Source organism: Mustela putorius, unplaced genomic scaffold (genome assembly GCF_011764305.1).
Source record: "Mustela putorius furo isolate JIRA1106 unplaced genomic scaffold, ASM1176430v1.1 tig00000997_pilon_pilon_pilon, whole genome shotgun sequence".
Classification (NCBI taxonomy): domain Eukaryota; kingdom Metazoa; phylum Chordata; class Mammalia; order Carnivora; family Mustelidae; genus Mustela; species Mustela putorius.
Genome location: NW_025421527.1, coordinates 2,832,114 through 2,854,208, shown reverse-complemented (window position 1 = coordinate 2,854,208; position 22,095 = coordinate 2,832,114). Strand labels below are relative to the sequence as shown.

The 22,095-nt window shown below is 46.1% G+C and overlaps 2 protein-coding genes across 2 annotated transcripts; one reads left to right on the top strand and one right to left on the bottom strand.

Annotated features, from left to right (window-relative positions):
* Positions 1–7,071: 7,071 nt before the first annotated feature.
* LOC101684900 (olfactory receptor 6K6) lies at positions 7,072–8,031 on the top strand. The gene has a single exon (XM_004775960.1). It carries the CDS (start codon positions 7,072–7,074, stop codon positions 8,029–8,031), a length of 960 nt encoding a protein of 319 aa, XP_004776017.1.
* Positions 8,032–17,149: 9,118 nt separating this feature from the next.
* LOC101685185 (olfactory receptor 6N1) lies at positions 17,150–18,088 on the bottom strand. Its single transcript, XM_004775961.2, has one exon. The coding sequence runs from the start codon at positions 18,086–18,088 to the stop codon at positions 17,150–17,152; it is 939 nt and encodes a 312-aa protein (XP_004776018.2).
* Positions 18,089–22,095: the final 4,007 nt, after the last annotated feature.

The following is a 22,095-nucleotide window of genomic DNA, read 5'->3' as shown; positions in this document are numbered from 1 at the left end:
GAAATGGGGCACATTCAATGAATGAACACATACAAGCGAGGCTTGGAGAGACCTGGGGTGCAACAAGCCCCCCACGTAGTGAGCGGGGATACAATCAGGAGGATTTATTCCTGCCTCCCTCCCTCCCACTCACTCTTTCTTTCTCTCTTTCTTCTTTCTTTCTTTTTTTCTTTCTTTCTTTCCTTCTCTCCCTTTTTAAAATAAATCTTGATCCTAAAATTAACTTCCAGGTGAGCAATCACAAGATGGTTTTTATCGTTGTACAAGAAGAGATACAAAACACGCATGGAATGTTAAGTATTGAAGGGTCTGGTAGCAACGGATATAAAAAGGAAACAATTTAAAAATGGATTTGGGTTAAAAACAACAACAACAAAACAAGACAAAATCCTGATAGGAAACAGAGACACATAGTGGCACAGACTCCACTGACTCAATGATTAGTTTTTAAGAAGTGGTGCTTTATTTTATTTTATTTTTAAAGATTTTATTTATTCATTTGACAGAGAGGGACAGGGAGGGAGAGAGGAAACACAAGCAGGGCGGGTGGGAGAGGGAGAAGCAGGCTTCCCGCGGAGTACAGAGCCCCATGTGGGGCCTGATCCCAAGACCATGGGATCATGACCTGAGCTGAAGGCAGATCCTTAAGGACTGAGCACCCAAGCGCCCCTATTTTACTTTATTTTATTTTTATACAATGCAGAGTTAATTAAGCACTTGTGGCACATGCTCTTTGCAATAGAAACCACCTTATTAAGGTGTCCCCCATTAATTATAACAAAATCATTCATTCATTCACCAAACACTTGCATGTAAAAAGCTGGTATTTTAAAACAGACCCTTGAAAAGCATTTGAGAAAATGGATACATGATTAAATAAATAATTGGGTGAAAGAGTGAATTAACTAATTTTAAGAATCAAATAGTGAGCCGGTGGGCTGGTCTGCAATCTCTCTCATGCTTCCCTGCTCCACTCCGGTCTCCCTGAGAGCAGCTTCCCAGCGAAGACATGTGGTCCCCCACGCGCCCTGAAGCTCTGACGTCATGGCTCCCCACGCGCCCTGAAGCTCTGACGTCATGGCTCCCCACGCACCCTGAAGCTCTGACGTCATGGCTCCCCACGCGCCCTGAAGCTCTGACGTCATGGCTCCCCACACGCCCTGAAGCTCTGATGTCATGGCTCCCCATGCTCCCTGAAGCTCTGACGTCATGGCTCCCCACGCGCCCTGAAGCTCTGACGTCATGGCTCCCCACGCGCCCTGAAGCTCTGATGTCATGGCTCCCCATGCTCCCTGAAGCTCTGACGTCATGGCTCCCCACGCGCCCTGAGGCTCTGACGTCATGGCTCCCCACGCGCCCTGAAGCTCTGACATCCTGGCTCCCCACGCACCCTGAAGCCCTGGCCTGACGTCATCTCTGCCGGGGATGTTGCTTTTCCAGTCATCCTACGTCTCTATACATGTTCAATTCTTCCTCTCTGCCCTCTGCTCCTTCTGCTTATAAATATGCTCGAATGTGTGCCCCTTAAGATAGATACTCGTCCTGTATCCACGCTGCTTTCGGGGCCACCACAATGCCTCTATTCTCCCCTGCCTTATTTTATTTGGAGAATGGTTTACGCTTCTAGGACTATTTCCGCTTGTATTTTTTTTTTCCTTTTTTTTAACCTCTCATTGATATGGACCCATAACCCCATTGAAGAAATAAAATATGATCAAAAACTTGGACGGCCACTAACTGCTGCTCCTCAGTCCAGTCCTGTCCCCCATACGGCACATCACCACTGACCTGCCCGTCCTGTTCATTACTCTGTTAAGCACGTAGGTTGGCTGCCAAGAATAGCATCGTGTCTGGTTTTGCCTATTTAACTCTATGTAAATTGAATTATAATTTAGGTATGATTGTACCACTTGCTCATTCACTCAACATATTCTTGAGAATCATTTATGTCAACGCATCTATCTACAGCTTTGAAAGAAAATCGCTTTCGTCTCGTATTAAGGTGACACAAATTAATCATTCATTAGGCACGGACATTTTGTATTATGGAGCTTTCCCATCTTCAGCTCTAGGAGAGACTGCCACATTTGCTTTTCAAGGTCTGTATCCTGTCAACGAAGCATGGATGTCTACTGTTGCGCGTCTTTTCTAACATTATATGTGGTCACATTTGTTGCTATTTGGTTGTATGTGTAAGTAATACATTATTTCGATTTGCATCTCGCTGATAATCAGGGAGGCTGGGTGCACAAGTGTGTTTGGTGCATATATTATGTGTATGTGTGTACGGATTTTTTTCACCTGATTTTAAAAATCATTTTCTTTTTAATTTGCAGGAGCTCTTTATATATTCTGAGTAATCTTTGTTTTCAGTTATATAATTTATAAATACAGACTCCACGTGTGTGGTTTGTCTTTTTACTTTCCTGATTGTACCATTTGGTAAATGGAAATACTAATATACCCGAATGCAATGGTCTTTCCTTTATTGTTTAAGATTTCTTACCTATTTGAAGTGATTAAAAAATACCCTCTAAAATTTTATTTTAAAGTGTTAGAATTTTAAGAATAAACTGTTTGGGAAAAAATAGGGGGAGCCTGGCTGACTCGGTTGGTAGAGCATGGCACTCTTGGTCTCAGGCTGTGAGTTTGAGCCCCATCCTGGGTGTAGAGATAACTTAAAAATAAAATCTTTAAAAAAATAAAGTATTGAAGTTGACTTTCACGCTATCTGTGGAATTGTGGGAATGTAATGAGGTCAGGACAAATTTTATTTTATGTTTCTCATATGCTTAAATAGAGGTTCTGGGACCATCAGAAAGGGACAATCAGCCCTTTCTCCACAGACCCAATGTGCCTGCTCTGCCCATCATCCCCCATGCTCTGCTGTTCCAGTGGGGCCGTCGTCAAAGCTCCACACTGGGCCTGTCTGCTTCGTGACTTCCGTTAGCTTGTTCCACTGCTCTGTCATTACCTCTGATGGACAGTAGGACAAGCCTTACCATTTTACTCTGCTCTTTTAAAATATGTCCTGTCCCTCACCTTGACACATTCTACTCCCCAAAAGGAATTTTGATAGAACTTGCATTGAAGTAATAGATTTGTGTAGATTTGGCATCTTTCTGTAACTGAAACGTTCTATTCATAGGACATCATATCAGCCCATTCACTGAGGTGTTGGATGTCTCCCAACCAGTTAATAAAGTACTGCATTTATGTGTCAGCGTCCTTTATAGTGGCTTGTTTTGCTGACATTCAAAATGACTTACTATCATCATCATCATCATCATCATCATCATCGTTTTTAGAGCAGCAGAAGGAACGGAAGGCAAGTGGAAGTTGAGTGGACGGTGGAGAACAAGGCAGTGCTCCCCGAATGTTCCTTCCCTGAGTGTTTCCGGAGCCGCGTGGTCCCGACGGGTCTGTTCTGACACCCATGGCTTCCCCGCCCCAGGGCCCACCTCTATGCTCCCTGTGACAGACAACCAAGGTTATTTGGGCCACAGGGAGGCCTTTGGGACTTGACCCTGGGGACTATTTAATCACTATGTGACACTTTTCCCTTAATTTATCCCTCAGAGAGGAGAGTGCAATTCACGCCTTTCCTTGAGATCCTGCATCACCTAAGAGAAAGTCCCAGGAAAGGACTTTTCCACTCAAGAAATTCCCCAAAGAGCCTTCTAAGACATCAATATCCTTGTCGGCAAACCGGCAGAGGGGCCGGTTCCCGCAGAGACTCGGAGGAATGTCGCCGTGGTCTCAGGCAAGGTCAGTATGAAAGCCTGTTGAGAGGAAGTCGTCGTACGGCACACCGATCTCTCCTCCTGCTTCTGCTGCCCTCCGCTTTCCTTGCATCTTTAACTCCTCCAGACCCAGTCCTCGTCTTCTGGGTAAAGGTTCCTCAATGCATGGGCTAACACTTCAGAATTTTAGAACTTGATTACATGACTGAAAAACTTAAGAATAATGAGACGTGAACTCTAGAAGAGCCGTTAGAAGAAACATAGTGCAGCTAACTGGTGAAGGTCTTCCCAGCACTAAAATTTTGTTGAAGCCCAAAGAGTTAAGAATTCCTGGGGAGTCACAGAGAAATTTACTGCTTCCCTTCCCCGGGAGTAAAATATATATATATATTTTTTAAAGATCTTATTTATTTATTTGAGAGAGAGACAGCTAAATAGAGCGCACAAGCAGGGGAAGTGGGAGAAGGAGAAGCAGGCTCCCCACTGAGCAGGAAGCCCAACGCGGGGCTCAATGCCCGGACCCTGGCATCACGACCTGATCGAAGACAGACGCTTGACAACTGAGCCCCCAGGCATCCCAGAGTAAAATCTATTTCGAGTCTCTTTTTACTGTACTATACAACGAATATTTGTAGGGTGAGCTCTTTGGGCACAGCTAATTATCTGTCATTCAAGGAATCTTAAAAGTGTTCTTTACATGTTTCAGGGGCAAGAATGTCTTATCCACCTTCACGTAGCCCTGGAACCTAGAGCAGTGACCGGCACAGGGAGCGAGCCCACCCATCAGTGCGTGCGCGTGAACTGAACAAAGATGTGCCCTGAGCCTGGCTCAGTCCTCCCAGGGAGAAGGGCCTCGCCACGGGCAACAAAGTAGATGCTCTGTTGCCTTTTATGTGCTGAACGTGCTTGCCTTGTCTTACCACCCAGAGCCTCCTGCTTTGTCCAGCCACGCCCTCCATAAGGACCGCTCCGCACGATCATTCTCTGTGCTTCAGGAGGAGAAAGGTCGGGGACGTGGCTTCTTTGGCAGCGGAGCACTCCCGTCTCTCTCCTGGCCCCGCGCAGGCTCTGCCCTTCTGCCCGGCACTGACGCTTCCTCCTCCCCAAAGCCTTCCCGCAGGATGAAGGCGTAAGGCAAGAGGCATTTATTTTATAGGAATTCATTTTCCTAATCTGTACTGCGTTTATTTTAGCCTGCTTGGGACCTGAAAAAAACAAACCAAACAGAAAATACCTCCGCTCTGATTTCACACTCAGGACAGACTGAGGATAAAGTGGTGCTCGGAGTAGGAAGCAGACAGGATGATTGGTGACTCCTGACCTAAACATCCCACCGTGATACAAAACACAATGGTGGAACTTAAATAAGCAAAATAATAATAATAATAATAATAGTGGAATTTTAAAGCCTATAGACCAGGCTTCCAGTTTTGTTTTACACCCCCAGAAATGTGGATTTGAGCAAGCTATTTCTCCCCTCAGGTTCTCAATTTTTCCACTTATAAAATAGTAATAATCTCCCTGTCACAGGTAGAAATAATTGAGATGAAATACGTAAAGTCTGGTGGCATGACCGTCACCAGGCAACTCTTCACTAAGACTATTTATTCTTTGTGATCCCTCCGTGGAGCTTTCTGTCCACCTGCAGAGGTGGACACCACTGATATACAAATACTTAGAGTGTAGGAAACATGTGTTCCACGGCATGAAAGCGGAGAACCCCCAGCACGCATGCGGGTCGGAGGAGAGAGGGCTCCCGTCCAGCCGTGCAGACCACTGAGGATTGCAGGATGAAGGAAGGGTCTGCGGGACACTCGACACCGGCAACCAGGATTCTGAGAGGAAGACAGCAAGAAAACGAAAGAAAGGAAGGACATAAGCAAAAATAGAAGCACAGGAAATTCATCCAATGTGGCTGAGCTGATGAGTATGTAGAACAATATCCGTCTCTCAAATTTGATGGGAACCAGATCAGAGAAGAAGATAATGAGTTTTGGGCTAAGATCCATGGTGCTTATCTCGGAGTCATTTTGAAAAGAACAGGGACATGAAAAGCCATACTTAGGCACATTCATCTGCAGAATGACTTGTTGGGGGTAAGGATGCCGCAGTGTAAAAGATGCTAAAATAGTCCAGGTGGGGGGTAATGCACATCACTGTCAGGAACTTTAATTGGCCTCGCAAAAAGTCTAGTCGCCTACCCGCTACCAAGCAGGTGTGGGTCTGATTTCTGTTGCAGCTGGATTTTGTGACAATTCCTTCCCTAGGCAGCCATAGTGAGGTGAGGAGGGATTTTTTTATTTGACGGCTCTTAGATGCAGCCTAGGAGAGGTGGAATGTGCAAAGTCCGTGATGCGCTTGTCCAACCTTCAGTGACCCGGAGGGACAAGGTGGTTGTCGAGAGACTCCTGGGCTGAGCGACTGTCAGCGTCAACCACTGAGAGAGAAGGGGAAGAAGGGAAGGAGTGTGAGGGGTTATTTCCTGACGTCTGGGCACTTAGCACCTGAGGAGAAACAGGGTCTCCATGAAACGAACAGAAACAAGGCAGCGATGAAGACGGCCATCCAGCCAGCCGCAGATTAGGGATCAGGGCCAGAAAGGGTGGGGGAGCCACGTGAGCAACCAGTGAGCCTCGGGCTCCTGACCGCACCTCTGTTTGTTTGTTTTTTTTGTTTTGTTTTGTTTTTTGCTTTCTGTTTTTTTTTGAATCACTCTCTGAAGAACAGGAGTGAAAAACAGAAAGAGAGGTACACATTTGGGGGGCGCCTGGGTGGCTCCGTGGGTTCAGCGTCTGCCTTCGGCTCAGGTCATGATCTCAGGGTGCTGAGATGGAGCCCCGCATCAGGGTCCTTGCTCAGTGGGGAGCCTGCTTCTCCCTCTCCCTCTGCTCTGCTCCTGCTTGTGCTCTCTTGCACACATGCTCGCTCGCTCTCTCTCTCTCTCGCATAAGTAAAAAAAATCTTTAAAAAGGGGGGAGGGGAGTACACATTTTAAAACTAAACACAGAGGGCAGAGGGTAAGAGGAAGAACCAAGAACTTAAAGAAGTGACTGAGCCTCCAGAAAATATTTCCAGTGAATTAATCTCAGTGTCACTTTGTGTTTCCTTGGCATCGGTCGGAGATGTTTATAAAAGATGCATTAAGGGGTCCAAGAGCAAACATTGCAGGTGTTTCTGGGGTGGAGATACGGCTTCGAGATGTTCCTAACTGGCCTGTCTGGGGTCCCAGAGTCAGCTTAAGGAACTGATCGCAGGAAGTAGTGCAGTGGCCCTCCGTGGGGGGGTCCGCACTCCCACTGCAGGAGTTTCTCTTCTTTCTCCCTCGCAGATGACACGGCTGGTGACCGCTGAGAATCAGACGACGGTGACCGAGTTCCTTTTCTCTGTATTCCCACCTCTGCATCAAGGCGGCCTCTTGTTCTTCATCCCCCTGCTTCTTGTCTACGCATTCATCATAACCGGGAACCTGATGATAATCACCGCCGTCCAGCTGGACGCGACCCTGCACACGCCCATGTACTTCTTCATCAGCGTCCTGTCTTTCCTGGAGATCTGGTACACCACGACCACCATCCCCAAGATGCTCTCCAGCCTCGTCAGTGAGCAGAAGACCATCTCTCTGGCGGGCTGTCTCCTGCAGATGTACTTCTTCCACTCACTGGGCATCACGGAGGGCTGCGTCCTGACCGCAATGGCCATCGACAGGTACGTCGCTATCTGCAGCCCTCTCCGTTACCCGACCATCATGACCCCCAAGCTTTGCGTCCAGTTAACCGCCGGGTCCTGCCTCTGTGGCTTCCTCCTCGTGCTCCCTGAGATCGCGTGGATCGCCACCCTGCCTTTCTGTGGCTCCAACCAGATCCAGCAGATCTTCTGTGACTTTGCCCCTGTGCTGAGCTTGGCCTGCACAGACACGTCACGGGTGGTCATTGTGGACGCCATCCATGCAGTGGAGATCCTGGCCTCCTTCCTGGCCATCGCTCTGTCCTACGTGCGGATCATCGTGGTGATTCTGGGGATGCCCTCGGCCGAGGGCCGCCACAAGGCCTTCTCCACCTGTGCCGCCCACCTGGCTGTGTTTCTGCTGTTTTTTGGCAGCGTGTCTGTCATGTACCTACGATTCTCAGCCTCCTACTCCGTGTTTTGGGACACGGCGATTGCGGCCACCTTTGTCATCCTCGCTCCCTTCCTCAACCCCATCATCTACAGCCTGAGAAACAAGAACATGAAAGACGCTGTCGGCAGGCTGCTCGGCCGCGGGAGGAGGGCCGGCGGGGTCCCGAGGTAGATCCGGAGGCTGGACTCGGAGAAACGTCCCCACGCTCAGCATTTCATGTCTTGACCTGTTCATGAGTGCGGTCTATTTCTGTCGTAGGAAGAGAGTACTGCCGGCCCTATTATTACACACAAGAACAGAAACTGCCGTGTCCAGGTCATGGGTGGCAAGGCCCTGGCCCGTTTGTGTTGACGCCCCGCTGTGTTTGTGTCGCCAAAGCAGCACGCACGGACCCTGCCGCTCGGCACAGCTTCCTCCGTGCCGCCCAGCTGGGCTCCTGCCCTTGTCCTCGGCAGCCCCACATGCCACACGCAGGTGAGGCCAGACAGCAGGACGGAAGGGACATGAAAAACATTGTAGCTCTGACAATTGCTACTGTCACGTTGCCCGCAGTCCTCTCTCCCTTCCTGAATCCCCCTGCTGCTCATCACCCTGCCTAAATAAAAATTTTCCTGACACTAAGGAGAAACGAGGTCCATCTTTAGCTTATTTAACCCATAAACTCACGTCAGCCTCTGTGCCCTGGTCACGCACACCAGGCCTGATAGCATTTGAAGCCCGGTAGAGTGACATACAAATGAGGAGTGGAAACTTGAGCAATCTGCCGTCGGAAATATCCTCACTTGGATGAGTCCTTTTTAAATTTAAAATATCCTAAAGTGATTAGGTCAGAAATCACCATTATTGACACGTTAGAACTGACGCCCAGAGAAGTTTACTGACGTCCCTGAGGTCACACAGGAGCTTAGCGACACAGCCGCTCCCCACCTCAGGGCTCTATTTCACCCTCTGTCCCCAGTAAATACATACATTTGTTCGATGTATTTGGCGTTCAAGAAATGAAATCAGACCCCAGGCGCCTGGGTCGCTCGGTCAGTTAGGCGTCCAACTCTTGTTTTTCCTCAGCTCATGATCTCAGGGTCCCCGGATCGAGCCCCACGTCAGGCTCTGTGCTCAGGGAGTCTGCTTGGCTTGGGATTCTTCCCCTCTGCCCTCCCCCAAGCTCATGCGCTCTCTCTTTCTCTCTCAAATAAATAAATAAGTCATTTTAAAAAAAGAAAAAAACAAATGAAATTATACCAACATTTTCCCCCCAAAGTTTCATGAAACCCACCAGTCTCCGATGAGCTGTAGGAGTCACTGTCTCTGTCTTCCACGAGCTTCCGGCCCTCCCGGGGGGTCTGTGGCGTCCCAGAAACAGTCTCGTTCACACCAGAGTTTATACCTTGCTTTGCCACTACGTTGCCACGTTGTGCTGTTTCTGTAGCTGTAAAACCTTCGGCTGGGTCAGATCAGCAACTCCCCCAAACCAACTGGTCACTCGAACGTAAGGGTTAGAAAACCTGAAAGGGAAGCCGAGACACGAACCTGCCCTTCTGGAAAGCTGACCGAACCTTCCGAGGACGGCTCAGCATGGAGAGCAGCTGCACTAGACGGTCGCTAAGATCATCGCCAGCCCTGGGGCCCTTTGATATTTATAAGGGTTGACATTTTTTAAGAACATCTGAGCTTGGGGCGAGTACCTTACCTGTCCCGTCTCATTTATACTCACAGCACTTCTGCGGAAGCAATATTAGCCCCAACTGTTCCAAATGAGAAATGCAAAGCACAGAATTTCAATAACTGGTCCCAAGGCACGGGGTTCATGATTAGGAATCCAGGGCAGAAACACAATCCCGTCTGCTCCCAGAGCTGGGACCTGGTCACCGAGACCTGTGCCCGCTGCGTGCAGCTGTCATCCTAAGACCAGTCGTGAAACCCAGGAGAAGCTCCAGAGGAAACGCGGTCATCACTAACTATTCCACAGGAAGTGCTGAAAGGGTTTGTTCCTCCAGATTTCAAGATTGAGTCATGAAAAAATGTTTAAGTAGCAATTCTATGTCAGGTCCTGTGCGAGGGGCCAAGGATGCACTCAGCGACCGTCACACCGGTGGTGAGGCCTTTGGGGACCTGGGAGTCTAGCGAGTCATGAGCGGCTCTTAGTAAGAATGTCACTGTCTGTTGAATTTGCTGGTTTTCTCGGCACAAAATGCAACGGTCCGTGTGCACTCATTGTCGGCAGCCGTTACGTGACTTTCTTTCCTTCGAATCTTCCCAGAGGCGCTATTTGTGTGACACACCTCTTAGAATGCACACCTTCTTGTGCATTTTTGCTCAACTCTGCACACTGATTCCTTTCATGAGGACATCCTAACCTTGAGGACTAAAGCTCGCGGTGGTTATTTTTGCTCCTGCCGTCCCTACGTCCCAACATTACTTCGAATTACTTGAAGCTTCAAGAAAGACTCCTCACACCGATGTCACTCCCACTGGTGTCAGGACCAGCCCGGGCCCTTGTTTGGACGTGACCTGATCCTGTCTTTCTGCTTCTCTCTGGTTTCCTGCTTGCGCCCCCCCTCCGCCGACCTCCTCTGGGAGTAAGGGCACACACACAGCAGCAGAAGGTTCCGTCATCCTTAACAGCACAGCCTTCGGCACAGGCTTCTGTCGACGGGCTGCCCACCCGCCGAGCTTTGTTCTTGACGTGGGGACCAACTAGTCTTACGGGTGGGCGGATGCCTGTAAGAGCAGAGGCAACAGAGAGAAGCGCCTTGGTGACAATGACAGGCCATTCCTGGATCTGCCCAAGGGAGCAGAAGGAGAAGCAGCACAGGAGGGAGAATCTGTCGTCTGTGTGTGCCTAAAGTATTTTTAAAATTTAATTATTATTTAATGCTTTTGTTACTTTTATTATTGTTCTGAGCTGAAAATTACTTCCTCGTGTGGTACAACTGCAGGGGACACCACTCAGTGTTTCTGCTTTTGGGATCCCAGGAGCAGATGCTGAATCCCCTAGGTTTCACAGGGCCCAAAATGGTCACTGTTGTATGATTTTTGGCACAAAACGGAAGAGCGCCTTGCATGTGTAGGTAACAGTCAGTCCTGTTTGATGCAGGTGTTTCCCCGTGTTGGACATGTACTATCTTTCATAAGTCAGAGTTTTTTTGATTTTGGAAGTGGGAAATGATCGGACTTCAAACTAAATCCCTTAGCAAAAGAGTGGGATATTCGTAGAGCGTGCGATGAAACACTGCTGCCCTGAGACTGGATAGGAGAGTCTCACCCCCTCCAACATGAGCTGAAACCTCAGGGAACAAAGCACCAAGCTTGCTTCAGGCACGTGGGCTGCCCACGCAGACCCCTGGTCTGGGTCAGTTTAACAGTTGATATCCCTCAGCGGCAGGCATACTTTTTCTATGAAAAAAAAAAAAGTTGTATTCGTTGTTTTGCTGCACTGGATCTCCTTCCGTGTGTCTTACATCTTTGGACTAAGCAACCCCCATGTTTGGCAAAGTATAATAATCATGAAGATAATAGGGATTTTGATGCATTTTTCTCCTTTAAAAAATCTCTTTCCAACCCATCCCCTTCATCCACCCAAAATCATTATGTTCAGAGAAAGTAGTCACTAAAACATCTGTATTTCTTTTTTTAAAATATCTTATTTATTTATTTATTTGACAGACAGAGATCACAAGTAGACAGAGAGGCAGGCAGAGAGAGAGGAGGAAGCAGGCTCCCTGCCGAGCAGAGAGCCCGATGCGGGGCTCGATCCCAGGACCCTGAGACCATGACCTGAGCTGAAGGCAGAGGCTTAACCCACTAACCCCCCAGGTGCCCCTAAGATATCCATATTTCAAAATAGAATTTCTTTACAAGTCATGGCAACTCTATAGATGCTCCATACGTGTGTGTGTATTTCCTCTGAATGTTTGATACGTGGGACCCATTTATTTATATACAACATACACATAGAATTTTAGAATTTTATAACTATATATATAACTTGTATATTATATTTGTGTATAGAACTTATATGTTACATATAACTAAAGCTTAATTATATAGCTTTAGTTTAATTTTTCCATCTCCTTACTTATTATTTCCTGGTATAATTATTTTCACTTCTTTCAGAGAGATGTCAAAAAGCTTTAGTTCCCTCCCATATTTTTATCATTTTTTTATATGCTTCGAAGCTGTGGTGTTAGATGTAACCCAGATAAGAATGTTATGTTTGGGGTGGAATTTTCCTTATCGTATCCTAAGAGTTCCTCTCGATATCGCTGCTGATATGTCTTTGTCATAAATTCTATTTTGCCATTAATATTGCTGCACCAAACATATTTTCTGTCTTTCCTTCCACACTTTGTCTCTGTTTGTACATTTAGATCGATTCTCTTATAAGCGGCAAACAGCTGGATTAAAAAGATCTAGTATGATAAGCTTTCTATTATAGTAGGTGAGCTTAACCATTTACATGTTTCATGATCTAAATAGGTTTGGAACTGTTTCTACCAAAATATGTGTTTCCTCTTTTCTTTATTCATCTCTCTCAGAATGTTTGTTTCCTTTCTTTTTCTAGTTGAAATGATAGAATTTCTTATATTTTTCCCTATAAACTTTTTTCTCTGCTACTTTGAAGATGCAGATAACCATTCTCCTTTTAATGATTATCCTTTTTCCTTATTTATTTATTTTAAAGATAGATTTAAATATTATTTTAGAAAGAGAAAGAGAACCTGCAAGTGGGGAGAGGGACGGAGAGAGAGGGAGAGAACCTCAAGCAGACGTCACGTGGAGCATAGAACCTACCATGGGACTCCGCCCCACGACCCTGGTCATGACCAGAGCCTAAAAATCAAGAATCAGACGCTTAATGGGCTGAGCCACTCGGCGCCTTTTTTTTTTTTTTTAATGTTTTATTATGCAATATTTGCAAATATTCATGAAACTATAGAATATATTAAGCCCATAGATCTCAACTAATAATATATAATATTCTGTCATTTTTACCTCATCCCTTTTTTAAAAACATATTTTTTAAAGATTTTATTTATTGATTTGATGCAGAGAGAGAGTGAGAGCGTGCAGCCAGGAGAGCGGCAGGCAGAGGGAGAGGGACAAGCAGGCTCCCTGCTGAGCTCGGAGTCTGACACGGGGGGTCCATCCAAGGACCCTGGGATTGTGACCTGAACCAAAGACAGACACTTAACCAACTGAGCCACCCAGGTACCCCCAAAATATCTTAAAATAAATCCCAAAGATGTTGACATTTCCTCCTAAACACATTTTCTTCACTAACCACAATACACTGTCACATTCTAAAGATTCAATAATTTCTCCACAGCGCATGAAACTTGGTCCGCGACCGAGTGCCTCCATCCACCCCATAATCCATGTCCTTTCACATTTGGTTTATTTGGATCAAGATGCATGTGACTTTGGTTGTTGTGTCTTCTAAGTCTTTTTAAATTTAAAACAGCACTTACTCACCCTCCACCCCCCACCCCTTCCCTTCATGTCTCTCTCTTTCCTGTCTCCCTAAATCTAAAAATCATGTCTCAAGGCATCTGCCCTGTGGAGACATCTAGAACAAAGTCCAGTCAACAAGCCAGTGGACAGCATGGCCATGTCCCCATGAGACTGTGTTTGTGCCCCTGTTAACCCCTGACTTCCCACCAGACTCCAACCAGGGCACTGCAGTCATTTTAAAGCAAATATTTATCAAGTTAGCCTAACTTCAACCCTACTTTTTAAAACAGCTTTATTGAGAAGCACTTTATAAGCCATACAGTTCACCTATTTAAAGTATGCAATAGAATGGCTTTTAATATATTAACAGATGCCTGCAACCACCCCCACAGTCAACTTCAGAACTTTTTTAACACTCAAAAAGAAACTCTGTATCTTTTTTTTTAGGTTAGAGCATTCTTTTTAGATTTTATTTAAATTCAAATTGGTTAACATATAGTGCATTATGATTTTCAGGGATAGAATTCACTGATTCATCAGAAACACTGTATCCTTTGGCCACCCCCACTCCCAACCCAGGTGCGCCCCCCACACACTTCCTCCACTAATCCAGTTTTTGTTGTATAGATCTTTCTATTCCAGATATTGTGTATGAATGACATCATAGGGTACGTGGCTTTTTTTGTGTCTGCCTTCTTTTGTGCAGAACAATACTTGCAAGGTTCCTCCGTGCTGTGGTAGGTATGAAGACCCCATTGCTCACTCTGCATGAATATACTTGAGTGTTTGGATAGGTACGTGTTTAGTTCATTTGGTTTTCCATCAGTGGACCTTTGGATGTTCTCTATGTTTTAGCTACGATGAATAACGCTGCCATCAATATTCACGTACAAGTATTTGTATGGACATATACTTTCACTTCTCTTGGCTATACACCTAGGAGTACAATTGCCAGGTCATGTGACAACTCTACTTTTAATCTTTTGAGGAAATGCCAGGCTGTCTTCCAAAGTGGCTGCGTTGTTTTGCATTAAACATAAGGTCCTGATGATGAACATTTTTTCATGTGTCTGATAGCCATTTGTATGTCTACATTAGAGAAGTGTCTGTTCATATCTTCTGCCCATTTTTTTTTAATATGATTGTCTGTTTTGTGTGTGTTGAGTTTGAGGAGTTCTTTATAGATCCTGGATATCAACCTTTTGTCTGTACTGTCATTTACAAATATTTTCTCCCATTCCGTGGGTTGCCTCTTTGTTTTGTTGACTGTTTCCTTTGCTGTGCAGAAGCTTTTGATCTTGATGAAGTCCCAAAAGTTCATCTTTGCTTTTGTTTCCTTTGCCTTTGGAGACATATCTTGAAAGAAGTTGCTGTGGCTGATATCGAAGAGGTTACTGCCTATGTTCTCCTCTAGGATTGTGATGTGTGCAAAAACAATGAATACTGTTACACTGAAAAGAAAAAAAAATAAAACAAAAACAAACAAAACAACAACAACAACAAAAAAAACATAGGTTCCTGGTTCCCTGCCACCACCACCACCGGCATATGTGAGTATTGGGCCCTGTGATGCTAGCCATCCCATGACATGTGAAGTGCAAACTCACCATGGGCTTGATTTGCATTTCCCAACAACTAATGATGCTGACCATCTCTACATGTGCTTATTGGCCACTTGCATATCTTCTTTGAATAAGTGTCTGCTCACATCCTTTGCTCATTTTTCAATTGTGTTATATGCTTTTTTATTATTGAGCTGTAAGAGTGCTTAATATATGATAGATGTAAGTCCCTTACCATATACAGGGTTAGCAAATAATCTGTCTTATTCTGTGAGTTGTCCTCTGCAAGTGTTCAGATTCCAGTGCCCTGGCTGCCATGGTCTGCTTGTTTCCAGACCCATAGCCTAGCTATCCATCTTTTTTCTCCTTTTTCCTGTGCTTTCCTGGCCCTTTTAAAGACAAGAGGGCCCCAGCTGGGAGGCTAAAGCTTTTGTTTTCTTAATCAGAGTCCCTGGCTGACTTGTTCTGTAGTGTTGACAAGTTGTTCCACCTCCCTGGGTTTAAATCTCCAATTTTATGAAATAGATACAATCATTGCTTTCATAAAATAGCTGATTCCGATGTATCCTTTCATTTTTCAGCTTCAATGTAACTTCCTCCAGAAGAGAGGTGGGTGTGTGTGTGTGTGTTTTATAACTAGTTACCACAATTTTTATTAACTTGTTGTAACTAAGTATAAATTAATTACAATGTTAATATCGGTATTCTCGATTCTTCCCAACCAGCTTAAGGCCAGGAACTGGACAGAGTTTATTGTGTTCATCCTTTTATGTAGGCCTTAATATGGCACCAGACACAGTTAGAGCTGAATAAACATGTGCTTACTGCACTGGATGGGGGGGGTGGATGGGTGTTTTTAAGGGGATTGCAATATAAACACTTGAGGATTTCCATAGAAAATTCTATAAAATTGCAGTTTTCTTCCAGTCAGTGTATGCATAATAAACCCTAATGCCAGCTAATAATGAAATCACCACATTTCTCATATGTAAACTATAGGATTATTTTTCACATATTTTCGTATGTTTAAGGAAATAATTAGCTTGAAACAGAATAAAGAAGTAGTCCGATGTAAAGAGTAATCTTATCCTGGCTTGACTCCTGCACTCTCACTGGGAATGGATGTCAAGGCCACCAAGACGGACATGCACAACTGGCCAGAACCCTAGGGCCACCAGCTGGCTCAGCTCTCGCACACGCCCTTTGGCTCCTTTACCGCTTTCCTCTAGGGAACAGTATCTGGGAATTTATTTTTGCATTTTTTTTTTTGCATAATTACATTTTCCTGGATGTTGTTCTAAGGCTCAGTGTAATGATGAGAGGTTTGGGGCAGAATAAAATCTATATCTATATCTATAGCTATATCTACATCTAGATATAGAAATATAATTTTTTTGCTATCAGTTACATGCCAGACACTCTAAGCTAATTCTTTTTTAAAAAATATTTAATTTACTTATTTATTTGACAGAGAGATCACAAGTAGGCAGAGAGGCAGGCAGAGAGAGAGGAGGAAGCGGGCTCCCTGCTGAGCAGAGAGCCCGATTCGGGACTCGATCCCAGGACCTGAGATCATGACCTGAGCTGAAGGCAGAGGCTTAACCCACTGAGCCACCCAGGTGCCCTGACCTTAACACTAATTCTTAAAACAACCTTCAAGAAAATATTTTATACAGATGGTGAAATTAAGAGTGAGATTTTGAGTTACTTTCTAAAGATTATGTAATCAATAAGTAACTGAATGGACTAGGATCTAAACCCAGATGTATGTTGTTAGAATGCTTTCCTCTACGATGCTGGTGTTTTCCATTTGAATACATAAACAATCAGTATACATGAAATACCATTTAAGGGTAAGTGATACAAGGAAAACCAGTTGTATTTGTTCTAAAATTTATTTCACAAATATGATTGTTTAGAATATGACTAAATGCACGTATATTAAATATACAACGAATTTACTCTGTGTGTGTGTGTGAGAGAGAGAGAGAGTGTGTGTGTATTCATAGTAGTGAAGGCGCAGAGCTGACGAAAGCCCGGACGTGCGGTACCAACATCAGAGATTTGAGTATCGCCGCGCTGTACCGTCTTCCCGCCGGGCCGCTGGCTGCGCGTGGCTCCAGCAGACAGAATGTTTGCCTTGGCACTGGGAACCACACCGTCCTCGTCCCAGCTCTGCGTCCTGTGCAGAAAAGCTCTCAAGGCTCATTGGTGGTGACTGAAGACCCCCAGCATCACCGCATGTCAGCCTCCCACACGGCCGGCTCCGCCCACCTTCATCCCAGTGCCCCTGACCCCGCTAACCGCCTCCTGACCGCCTCCTTGATATCCTTGTTGCGGAAGCTGTAGATGAAGGGGTTGAGGAAGGGTGTGAGCACCGAGTAGACCACCGCCAGGGCACGGTCGTAGTCCAGGGAGTAGCTCTTCTTCAGCCGCACATACATGAAGAGGATGCTGCCGTAGAAGATGAGGACCACGGTCAGGTGGGAGGTGCAGGTGGAGAAGGCCTTCCTCTTGCCCGCAGCTGAAGGGATGCTGAGCACCGTGTGGATGATCTGGACGTAGGAGCTGAGGATCAGCAGGAAGGTGGCCAGGATCTTGCAGGAGTTGATAACGAAGTCCACGAGGACGTTGATGGAAGTGTCCGTACAAGCCAAGCTCAGCACGGGAGGGAAATCGCAAAAGATGTGCTGAATGCGATTGGGGCCACAGAAAGGGAGACGGGACACTAAGGAAATTTCAACCACCGGCCCAGCCAGGCCTCCCAACCAACAGCCAACAGCAATCTTGGCACAGAGTTCTGGGGTCATGAGGGTGGGATAGTGGAGGGGCCGGCAGATGGCTAAGTACCTGTCATAAGCCATAGCTGTGAGGAGGTAGCACTCAGCAGCCCCAAGAGAGTGAAAGAAATAGATTTGCAGGAGGCATCCGGAGAAAGAAATGGTCTTCTCCACACTGAGCAGGTTCGACAGCATCTTGGGGATGGTGGCCGCGGTGTAGCCGAGCTCCAGCAGGGAGAGAGCGCTGAGAAAGTGGTACATGGGTGTGTGGAGACGGGAGTCCAGGCGCACCACCAGGAATATCAGCAGGTTGCCCAGGACGGTGGTGAGGTAGATTAGAAGCAACAAGACAAAGAGGTACGCCTGGACCCCCTGAAGATGGGGAAAGCCCAGGATGATGAACTCTGTCACCTGGCTCCAGTTGCCGGGGTCCATAGCTCTCAAGTCATGGCCCTAGATGTGAGGCACGGGAGGATGAGGAAGAATGAGCAGACGTGAGCAGAAGCCCCCACCCCCTGCAGCGTACGGTGCTCCCAGCGAAGGCTTTCAGAGGCCAGAGAATCGACCCTGCCAGCAGCCTCCTTCAGCTTCCACTCTGGTCATCAGCCTTTGAGCACTCTGGTCTCACAGCTCATTCTGTAGTCCCCATAATCTGCTCTGTAACCCAATTATCTTGCTTAATGGAAACCATATAGGTTTTAGAAACTTAAATATTCCTCATCAAGGGTTTATCTTGTTACTTATCTACGTTCCTTGTCTTAGGTCTAAACCATCCTTTACACCGGTAAAATATTGGTCGTGTAATGGACCAAGATTACATCACTTCAATTACATATATTTATTTTTAATTTCAACTGATTTTCTTCTTCAACTTCTGGATACCAAAGATTCTGCCCTTCCATCCTGGGCCCCCTCCCTCGTCCTAACAGAGACCCAGCTCTAGCAGCACCCTCTAGGAGCGTGGAGGTCAGCGTTTCTGTCTTCTGGACACCGACGTGAATCTCAGCCAATGCAAAAGGGGGTAGAGTAAATCTGCGAGTCACAGAAAACAAGGAGGCAAATCTCTCTCTTTGCGTTTCTGTTCCAAACTGTGGCCTCTTCCCTCTACCCTCCACCTTGACCAACCTCAGGCACACTTTGCAGATTTATTGCTTCACAGATGGTAAATATTTACATTGTACACTGAGGTCAATGTAATAAAAATTTATTGAATGTTTTTTGTATGGAAAGCATTATTCTTAGAACAGGAGCTAAATAAATACGTAATAGAGGCGACCCTGAAGTCAGGAAACGAATATTCTAATAGAGAAAATAGAGAAGCAACTAATTGCGAACCAACTGTGTGTGTGTTGGGACATTCCCTCGTCACAGAAACACGCTCCTATTCTCACTTACTCAACAATTAAACAACAAACCCCCCAAATTCCTTCTCCTGACTCACTTATCCCACAGCCACTGGTCTGTTTCCTCCCCTGTTCCCTCAACAATGTTCCCCCAAGGATCTAGCTTTCTCTTAAAGCATTGCAGTCAGACCCCCACCCCTGCCCCTCCTCACTCACACCAGTTACGTAAGAGCCACCAGTTCCCGGTCCTTGGGTTGCCTGGGCTGTCGGCCAGCCTTGGCCAGGGACTCGGTCCTGCCCCTCGGTAGGCTCTCCTCGTTGGTTCTCCGGGTGCCATCCTCCAGAGGTTTCCTACCAGAGTGGTCTCTCCTCAGTCGCCCTTGCCAGTTCTTTCTCTCTGCCCTACCTTTCTAATTCACAGAGCTCAGTGTTGATTCTTCCTTCTTCTTTGTTTCGTGAACTCCCTGCTTTGTCAATGCCATCCAATGTCCTGGCCAAAAGCACCAAATAGGTTGAAGACTTTCCAAATCAAATCTCAGCCAACACTGTGTCCCAAATTCCAGACTCAACACCCTGGTCCCACCTCCCTTGGGACGACTAACAGCCATTTCAAACCTCACTCCTGTGGGCGTCCACCATGGAGGCCTCCCCTCTCCAGCCTGGACAGTCATGGTCTTGTGGCTCACGCACCCAAATCCTTACCATGCTCCTTGTTTCTTTCTTTCTCTCAAATCCAGGATTTTCGCTGGGTTCCAGCTGGGACATCTCTCACCTCTGTCACTATAATCGGCTCCTACCAGATCCTTCGTGTTTATTTGTCTGTCGCCTGATCTTGGGTTTCACTGGATCATTAAAAGTCTTTTAAGTGTAATAGATAGTCCCATCAATTCATAAAAATAGAAAATTGTTTCAAACCACCACCAAAAAAAAGAAGAAAGAAAAAAAGAAAGGAAGGAAGGAAGGAAAGGAAAGGAAAAAAGAAAAGAAGAAGAAAAAGGAAGAAAAAAGAAATGGAAGGGAAGCTCCTTGCTCCATAAGACAATCCTCTCTGTTGCTGAAGAACCTCCATGATACACTGAATCCCCTCATTGACCTGACATCTGACTTTCACCCACTATCCCCAGCGCTGCTCTGTGGAAAATCCCTGTTGTTCTGGTCCAGATTCATGCTTTAAACACTGTCTTCACCATCATCACAGAAATTTCAGTTTGCCAAATTGGTCCCTGTGTTTAGTCTTGACCCTTCTGTTGGCAGCCTACCCTCCTGAGAACACAATTCCTCCCAAATCCGCACATAGACATCTCCTAACTGGGGGGCTCAAGTTCCCCACTTTCTTTCCCTGTCCGCGGCGAACACCAACCTTTCCCACATCTGAATTCCCAGCCATCCTTCCTCAATTTGCTTCCACCTTCAACCCATCATGAGCTGCAATATTTTCCTTTCATAAGTGCTGTGATTCCAAGGCAACTTTCTGTGAGGTTCCTGAAATTAAAATCTCAACTTTATGGCCCACCTCCCAGAGTGCGTGGCACATGTCTGATGCCTCAGAGTTGTGGCAAAAAATAAAAAAACTGATGATAACCAGGATGAGTAGTTCAGACCCTTAGTTCACCAGCTGCTCAACTCCTCCCATGGGTCTCCTGATATTGGAATCAGGGCTCTTATAAAACCTAACACATGTATAAATTAGCATCCATCTTACTTGGGTCCTTTACAACAATACTAAGCCCCTTTACTGCAAGACACTTTAAGAGCAAATCTTTTTCATTTATTTTCTAGTTCTCACCACTGCATTATCCATATCACCTGATTATTTAGGAATAGAAGCAAAGACCTGAGTTAAGAGGGGATGCAATTTTAGATCATCTCGTTCTATGTCTTCATTGTGCGAAAGAGGAAACCAGGACCCAGACGGGGCAAATGGTTTGCTCAGGATCACGCAGGTTAAAACACGGCCAATTTGCTGATTCTGCACCCAGACTGTATGATAGCATCAAGAAAGCAGAATATCTTCGCATTTTATTTAAAAAAATTTTTTGTGTGTTCTGAATGATATGCCTGTGGACCCTGATTATTCTATATCCCTCCCTATTTCCGAACGCCCCATTTCTTCCCAGTGCTCCAACCAGGAAAAAACAGGAGAATAAAATGCCAGAGTGACAATGTCCTTACCCAGAGCTCAACGGTGGGGAGGACTCAGTGGGCCTTACGCTGGGGAGTCCAATCACTGCTCAGAGTCTGGAGCTGCAAGAGCTCCCTGCTCACTTCTCCCCTCATTTACAGTTACAGGGGCACCCCTGGGGCAGGAAGGGAGTGCAACACTTTGACGGAGCCCCTGGGGTTCAGTCACACCATGAGAGCCTCCTCTCCCATGGCCTGTGTCCTTGTTAAGTCCTCAAAGAGGCAGAAGCCCCTGGGCCTTTGGAGCAGCCCTCCCGGAGTTGCCAAAGTGCTCTCTCAGGGAGGGGACTGAGACACAGGAAGTTCATCAGCCAATGGTCCTTCATACCTGTCTGTGAGCTCACCTCAGTAATAGTAACGACCTGCCCAGGTTGAGGTAGAACACCTCTCAGGGCAATGATTTTTTTTCAGCACAACACAGTTATTGGGGTGGGAGCCTGAGTTTCAAATGGGTTCCTGTGTTGTGAGAAAGCGTACACCTTCCAATGATAATAGGACCTTTCTAAAATGTGACTGGCCTCTTGGACCCTGAGTGAGGACAGGGACAGGCCAGCGCACAACACTGTTAATACAGATTCCTGATGCTACCTGTTGCACCTTCCTACAATGGTTTTATCTTCTCTCACACACAGGACCCTCCCCTTTCCTCTCCTGTTCTCTTGGCTTGAAAAGAGCCCTGACTCAGGACTTTGGATTTAAGTCTGGGTTGCTCTCCCAGCCATTTATGGGACACTGGATGCTCAATAGACTGTTAGGTTTCCTGGATCTCCTACAGACAGGCTACTCCTTGAGTCATAGGACTCCTCACACTCACTGAGATGGCCAGGATCAAAGGATGGACAGTAGAGGGAAGGATACAAAATACAGGACCCCGGTACTGCTGATGAGAATGTAAAATGGTGCAGTCATTTTGGAAAC

Bases quoted from the DNA above. Each gene is read 5' to 3' on its own strand.
- LOC101684900 (XM_004775960.1), top strand. From the start codon at position 7,072: ATGACACGGCTGGTGACCGCTGAGAATCAGACGACGGTGACCGAGTTC.
- LOC101685185 (XM_004775961.2), bottom strand. From the start codon at position 18,088: ATGGACCCCGGCAACTGGAGCCAGGTGACAGAGTTCATCATCCTGGGC.